This window comes from Chelmon rostratus, chromosome 4 (genome assembly GCF_017976325.1).
Source record: "Chelmon rostratus isolate fCheRos1 chromosome 4, fCheRos1.pri, whole genome shotgun sequence".
Classification (NCBI taxonomy): Eukaryota; Metazoa; Chordata; class Actinopteri; order Chaetodontiformes; family Chaetodontidae; genus Chelmon; species Chelmon rostratus.
The window spans coordinates 10,220,431-10,228,559 of NC_055661.1; the positions used below are offsets into that span (position 1 = coordinate 10,220,431).

The 8,129-nt window shown below is 44.0% G+C and overlaps 1 protein-coding gene across 5 annotated transcripts in view; it reads right to left on the minus strand.

Moving 5' to 3' along the window:
* The window catches only part of lrp8 (low density lipoprotein receptor-related protein 8, apolipoprotein e receptor), a 165,566-nt gene extending 158,121 nt beyond the window's left edge, over window positions 1-7,445 (minus strand). For all 5 annotated transcript variants that reach the window (XM_041934586.1, XM_041934585.1, XM_041934583.1 and 2 more), the window contains exons 1-2: window positions 7,288-7,445; window positions 6,188-6,313 (exon numbers count right to left, since the gene is read on the minus strand). In XM_041934586.1, the coding sequence (XP_041790520.1) occupies window positions 6,188-6,313; window positions 7,288-7,354 (193 nt within the window). In that variant the 5' untranslated portion in view covers window positions 7,355-7,445. The remainder of the gene's footprint in view (window positions 1-6,187; window positions 6,314-7,287) is intronic.
* Window positions 7,446-8,129: the final 684 nt, after the last annotated feature.

Consider the following 8,129-nt stretch of genomic DNA (forward strand, 5'->3'; position numbering starts at 1 on the left):
AAAAGCTTTCACATTTGCTTTTCCACATACTTAGTACAGAGAGTTGGTCAACGGTAATTTGGGTAGAGAGGCAAATAAGCAGGCTTTCTGAATTGCAAAAAAAAAAATAAATAAATAAATAAATATGCAGAAATACTTTGCAATATCAAGCCTTGCCAGCCTGATTTTTATTTTTTGGGGGGGCTGCTTCAGAGGAGCACAGCAGCTGTAAGCACAACAACAACACATCATCCCATTTTAAAGTTTACATAGCAAGTTGGCAAACAAAGCAAACTTATACTGGGGTTCACACGTGAATGTAAACCCAATAATCACTCTACTTGTTCTGTGTTTGGTCTCCACCAACTCCTGAGGAACATATGTGGCTATTTAGCAGCTAGGTTCACTAGCTAGTTGCTAACTTTTTCCATCTGCCTTTTTGTGCTGGGACGGTTTCACTGAAAACAAAACAACGTGCTAAAACAAGCTTAAAGGCCCATTAAAGCTGAAAAGGACTGCACAGTCGGGTGATAAGTCTCTGTGGGTTCAGCGTCATCATCATCATTCACACGTGAGCCCTCTCATGTGACACCTTTTTTCAGTTTTGGGAATGCCTTGTTCTGCTGATAAATATGCCATGATTTTTAGAAAGCAATGATAGAAACTGGACAAAGACAGAGAAAGATGTGAGACCCTCGCAGCTGTTTTTTTTTATTATTTGGGTATCAACCTACACAAAGAGAAAAAATAAATGAGTCCTCAGGCAGAGGCAAGCTCACCACTTCCTACCTTTCAAGCACACACACACACGCACACACAGACACTCACTAATTGGATTAGAAGTGTGTAGATGGACAGCGCAGTTCCCCTTTCTCTCTCACACACTCTCACACAGATGCATTCACACAGTCTGTTTCCTTCTTTTAGGTTTGCTGGATTTCATACACCCGCCCCTCATGTCAATACAGAGCCATGACTTCGAAGGTGTCGAGAAAGACAGAGAGGGGTAACGGATGCAGAAAGAGCTAGAGAGAACGGAGCAAGAGGTAGAAAGTTGGCAAAAGTGAGTGATCCAGAAACGTGGATGACCATTAATGGAGGGGAGAGAGAGAGAGAGAGAGAGAGAGAGAGAGAGAGAGAGAGAGAGGGAACGCCTCAGGCCAGCGCTGACCTCGGCTAAAATTACCCTGCTGCTGTGTTGCACCGCTGCACCCAACACCTATTCAGCACACCAGGTATTATTAGCTTGTAGAGCATGATACAGCGCCTGACAAAGGTGGCGCCCCAGCACATTTTGGGCTTGTCATCTGTCAGGTTAGCAGCTCTGCATGTGTCTACTTGATTATGTTTAATATTCAGTCTTCAAGGAATACATCATGTCTGAGGGAGGATTGGCCAGGTGGCCGTCTTACATTTTAACGTGTCAACAGAGCAACACAGGAGACTAGAATATCATCTAAAATCAGAAGCCTGATGTTTTATTAATGGAAAGTATTTTGTTTTAATCAGTGGAGTTTTATTTTTGATACTGTTTTTGGGATAAATTCACAAACTTTTCAGTCATTTCATTTCTTCGAAAGCAGCTTCAAGGCTGCCAGAAGTTCTTATTTCCTTCAATATTAATCCACCACTAATATCCAGTAGTTTAAGTTAAGTGTTAGCATGGGGCACTGAACAAAATTAACTATCAGGGTCTATCTATCACATGCATGGTGTTAGTGTCTTATGTTCTCATCACTTAAAGAAGTGGGGCTCAAACTTCTTCTAAACATCCATGCTAACCAAAAGCGAGCACATTTGAAACCATTCAAACAATTCACCACTGCCCAGAGTAACTATCCAAAACTCCAAAACTATAAAAATAAGACCAAGTTTCTGTTCACTTGCATGTGTGTTTTTTTTCTCATGTGTTTGTGAAATTGTTTCTCCATGCACACAAAGCCAGAAGACCAGAAACACACACACACACACACACACACACACACTCCTAATGTACATATACTCACACACACATACATGCACACAACACTATGTCCTTTGTCCAATACAGAATGATGAAGTGGGGTGTCATCATGTGCTTGTGTGTGTGGGCTTACGTGTATGTGTTTGATGGAGTTAGCCGAGGCAAGATAGAACACATGTCTGCTCAGAAACAGTATAAATATGATCAGCATTAGTGATCAAATGTGTGTGTGTGTGTGTGTGTGTGTGTGTGTGCATTTGTGTGTGTTTTGTCCATTCAGAAGCAGTGTGTCTCTTATTTTATTCGATGTGAGTCCTGCCACAACTACACAGCCCTACCACTACACACGTATTGTGTGTCTGTGTGTGTGTTTGTGTGTAATTGATTAAGGCACTGGTCCCTTTGACCTCACACTCCCATTAAAAGTCTGACCCCAGCTGTGCCGCGGAGTGCAGTGTGTGTGTGTGTGTGTGTGTGCGTATGTGTGTGCCTGTGTGTGTGTGTGTCAGCAGGTGACCAAAATGTGTTTTTGTGAGCCGTTCAGTATAATGCCTTTTATGCCTGAAGCGCTTCTCTGCAGTCTCTTATTACAGTCTTCTGTGTGTGTGTGTGTCTGTGTGTGTAAGAGAGAGAGAGAGCCTGGCCTCCCACACACAGAGCAGTGGCGTGAAATGTGTTGTGATGTCTCCTCTATGGGAAGCTGGTCTCAGACTGCAGAGGAGACGCTCCCCTTCTCAGACCTGCTCAGACTCATTGTCCTGCTGTGACACACACACACACACACACACACACACACACACACACACACACACACACACACACACACACACACACACTACACTCAACAAGAACTTTCTTCCCACCCTTATGTATTCTACTTCTACCCCCTCACATGTGTTTTTTGCACTGTGTGTATCACCTCCTGAGGTGACATCTTCATATTGCTTGTTTTAACAGGCAAACACTCAAACATATTCAATAAGCAATTATATAAAATGGCAAAACCTCATATTTGAGTAGAAGTAACCAGCAAATATTTGCCATTTTGCTTGATAATTGTCTTGATTAATTTAATATTGACTGATCACGACTGAATTCATGGTTCTATATTGCTCTATAGACTCTCACAAATAGCATTTTTACAGTGGAGCGGGACCAAGGCCACTTGGAGGAGACGGCTCTGTACAGCGACGTGAGAGAGTGAGAACAATTGAAAGCTAACATCAGGTTCAGATACGAGATGATTTTACAGTGGCACTTCGGATTAGGCATGTTTAAATCCACTTACATCCGCTGTAAAAATGATAAGGCTTTTTTCTGTAAATTCCACAGCTGAAATATAGGTCACACAGAGCTGTGCAGAGGTGGAGAGCTGCCATGTGTATGCATACACATGTGCAGGAGCGTTGTGTTCGCTACAAAGAAAGCACACGCACGCACAAAAACCCCACCACCACCACTTTACCGTCTCCCAGGGCAACAAGAGCGAAATCTACCAAGAGGCATGTTGAGAATGAGGCAGAGGAGAGGGGAGGAGAGGAACAGGAGGAGGAAGGAGAAGAGAGAAAGGGAGAATGAAAGAGAGGAGAGACAAGGCACAAAAGACAAGCCATTCTACCAAGAATTATTCTAATGCCACTGCTAGAGGGAGGATGGATACTATAGGGGTAATGTCTGCTGAGAGAGACGAGTGTTTGCAGAGAGAGATGGGAGATGTGACAACTAACGGATAAGCCTATATTATAACTCATGCTCCAACATGTTCTAACGCCCAGTGCCTCAAATACGGCAGTTGGTCAGTGGTCTTACACTTCCAACTATGGCGCTCTATGTCATAGCTAACCGTCCAGTGTCAGATCTGCACATGCAGGGCTGCAAAGTCAAGTTAGCAATGCGTGTCAAGACACTACACTAGAAGGGTGCTTACAACGTTCCAAATGTTACAAGGAAATTTGTCATTATGAAGGTGAATATGACAATTTATCACGACAAGGATTTTAGGTCTTACTTTGAGATATTTGACCACTTTTTCATAATAGAAATCGTGTACATTCATTTCTGAAAGTCAGAGGCAAAGGCCAATGACAGCCAAGGGAGTGTTACAGTCATCCAATCAGGTGCTGAAAGGATGCTTAGCAAATGAGAGCAAATGTCATTCATTTGATGTACCACCTACTTTAAATGACACCTGTTCAAGCCTCTCGTTAGGCTAACTTTAGCCAAAATTTCATCACAATTATGTATCTCCTCTGTCTCCATTTGCTCCTCTGCCCTTTCTCCAAAATGCTATGGTGCTTATTTTCCTCACAAAGTCTATTTTACACTGTCCAATTCCTCTCAATCAATCAAATCTGTCCTGTCCCTTTTCCTCCTCCTCCTTCTCCTTCTCAACCTCCTCCTCCTCTCTGCTGAGCTCTGCTGGTGATACTGGGTTTTGGGGAGGGGGCACAGTGGCAGTGCTGGCATCTGTTCGAAGGGCTGGCTCTCTGCCAGCCACTGAGCATCACTCCAGCAACCAGAGTCACGCTGTTGGATTTATCTCCAACCAACCTGTCAGCTGATGCTCTTTGTGGGCGGAAGACGAGTGGGCATGGCCTCTTTGGCATTCGCACTGCCAAGGTGCCCACGGGAGATTTAAAAATGGGGGGAGGAAAACCCCTCACTGGGTGTTACAATGTCGAGGAAGTGAGACAGCTTTTTAGAAAGAAGCACCCAACTTCCAACACAGGCTGAGGGCTGAAGCACTCAAAGAACAGAGAGTGCAAGGATGATAGGAAGGGAGAGAGGGAGCAAAGGATGGATGGAGCAAAATTGAGTATAAGGCACAGCATGAGGGAAAAGGTAGATAAAGGTAGAGACTGAGCAGTGTAAGAGATCGAGAGAGTGACAGAGGAGCCCAAGAGGAAAGCATAACTGCATCTGAAGCTTGCAGGATATCTAGCAAAAAGAGTGGAGAGAGGAGAAAGAGGCAGAGCACATTTCTGCCAGAGAAGAGGCAGACAAAGTGGCTCCGTTAAAAGAACAGTCACCTTGCGACTTAAGTACCATTTTCACATTCTCTTTGAGCAACGCATGTCCTAAAGAACAAGGCAAGCCACACCTGTTAGATCATTAAAATCTAATTCCACTTCCATCAAGCACTGCCCACTAAATGCGTCCAATAATCCCAATCAGTCTCTGCAGTCAATGAGACGTGCTTGTAAATGTCACGGCATTAATGCAGGGAACTCCCCACAACATTCAGTGGCCACCATGGTGAGCATGTGAGATGAGAGAACCACGGGTTTGGTGTGCTCGTCCCCAAGATAAGCGATGAATCAATTGGCCGCTAATGTAACCATCCAGGCAATTAGTACCATGACAAATTTATAAGCTATGATTACTCGGCTGGTTGTCCATGCAATTTGCTGAACGGAACGGAGTCAGTTAAACTAGAAAAGCACACTAAACTGGTCTTTTTCACTCATTCCTGAACGACATTATACAATACTTTATTGTCTGTTATTATTTGTGATCAGCCATATCTAAGAGGCACAGTATTTGCATATCTAATTACTCGGCAGCGAGATGTCATGACACAGAACACTGCAATTTAATCACACTATTTCAGATATGACACAATCCGTGAAGCCATTATGTACGCAAAGCCTCATGAGACAGTGTGGCAGGGTGAACTGTCGCACTCACAACAGGACTGGCGTTATCCCGGCACGGTCACAGCCAGATAAGAGTAATAATGATAATATGAAATGGTCCTGCTCTGACCCAGCGGCGCCACAGCCCTCCCTGTGTCAGAGGTTTGCTTAAGGAAGTGACATTATTAAGAAATTAGCAAAATTCCTGTGGCCATGTGACCTGACCTATGACCCAGGATCAGCAGTTGACGTCTGCAGACTAACAACTGTGAAACGGAGATTCCAGAGGGGCCCCAAGCAAAATGATAAGGAGCTTATTCTCAGCATAACTTCATTCATTCAAAAGTTACAACATGGACATAATCAGCAATCTAGGACATATAGTGTCATCCAGGTATGTACTAGATGATTTCAAATAGCAGAATGCATAATCTCATCACATTGTGCTGTGGCGTCTAACGTGTATCAACTTATAGATCCCCCACATGTAAGTGTTTGGGAGTCCTCGTCCTAGATTAAGACTCACACGATGACAGGGATATTCATGCTCCCCTGGCAGCAAGCGAAGGCATCATTTATCCACTAATGTAACACACTCTGGGCTACTTACGACAGTTCTCCTCGTCGCTGCTGTCCGAGCAATCATCATCATCATCACATCTCCACAGGGTCGGGATGCACCGTCCGTTCTTGCACTGAAACTGCCCAGTTTCACACTCCGACTCCGTATGAGTTCCTGTAGGTCAGTGATCAGAATGTGAATATTGAACACATGTGGGGATCAGATTAACAGAATATGAGATTCAAGAACACAAAAAGGTGTATTAAATTCACTTTAAAGTAAATCAGTTTAGAACAACAGATACATTGTGGAGCATTTATAGTCCTTTACAAGAAAGAGGCGCAATTGCTTAATCGAGCACAGCCGATGGCAAAAGAGGGCTCCACTACCACCTGTTTACGAGGCTGTTTCTTCAGTTTTGGTTTCAACTGATATATCGGAATGATTTTCACTTAGTCTCAAAAAGATCACATACATGCCATTACTGTGAAAAAGCATGTCATTCTGTCCTGAGCCTCATTAGCTTGTTAAGTGGTAAATAACTATAATTGCTCTAAATCCTCCAATACTGCAGACAGGCAACCTCCAATAGTAATTGTTGTAATCTGCAGTTATTTGATGTGCTTTTCTTATACCCAGCATTCCCACAACACGATTTACACTTTTGCTGTTATTATAAGCTTATGATGGACTTGCTTGTTTGTGCATGTAGGCTTTGGTGCGACCGTGCCTGCCTACCAGCGTCCTGCTGGCACTTAAACACAAAGATCTGTTCAGGAGAATCTATTTAGGCGCTTTTCTGGGGGGATGCAGCTACAAAAAACACCCAACGCAGAGTTCACAACACCACACACAGCCTTTCCTCGCTCCAATAACAGCCTACTGCATTGAAACACGTGTTGGTTTGTACGGATCTTTTCTTCCGCGTATTGTCACCTCATGTCACCGGTGATCCCATTCACTGCGCGGTTAAAAGTGGCCGTCCAGGTGAGAGGCATGGCATGCATCTGCCTCTAAACCAGCGCAGCACTTGCGTGGACGCAGAGTACAGTGAGATACGAGCCGTTTCTCTGAACACAACGATCCCCGAAGCGCTGCCGTCCGCGATGCGATGCGAATTCACCTCCTCGCTGAGGCAAGTGTCTTACCTTTAGCGCAATGGAGCTCCATGAGTAGCAAATGTAATAGCACAAGCTTTCCGACTTCTGTCCACATCTTTAGATCCTGGGGTTGTCTACGGCTGCGTTCATGCAAGTGAAAAACCAGTGAAGGATCCCCAACCTTTCACTCGCTCTGTGTTCCTCTCTGAGCCTCTGCTCCTCAGTGTGTGTGTGTGTGTGTGTGTGTGTGTGATCAGTCTTTCTCTCCCTCTGCCTCGGCTGCAATTTGAATCGGTGACGCTTATGGGCGGGATGGGTTGTGATGGTGTTGGTGGTTAACAGTACTTAGAAAAACCACATCAAAACGGTCGCTAAGCAGCGGTGTCACATCGGCGCATAGTGCTGAGTCATGCAGCACAGACTGCTTCGTAAACTTGCCATATTTCAAATAGCCTATCAAGAACCTGCAAACCATTGTTAAAAAATTAATCAAATTAAACTCTGTTAAAGAAATAGTTAAACATGTCACTTTCTCACCGAGATGAGACGCCGGTTTCATATTTTTGTCAGGAAAGCTAGCTAGGTATAGGCTAAGAAGCTACAGCTAGACGCTAATGCTTGCTAGCTTGAAAAGGAAACAACAGTTAGCTTGGCTCTGTCCAAGGTTCAAAAATATATCTAAAGCACACAAGGTAACACCTTCTATCAAGTTTGTTTAATTCCTACATCAACCAAACTGTAAAAATTACCTATTTGCTGGCTCCCAGAGTACATTTGCAGGTTGCCTGGTAAACTCACAGTGACAACAAAACTCCTGCCAAAAAATAGTCCCATGCGTAACCTCCATAAAACCAGAATTTGTTGGGTTTTTTTTTTTCATTTTGGTTATG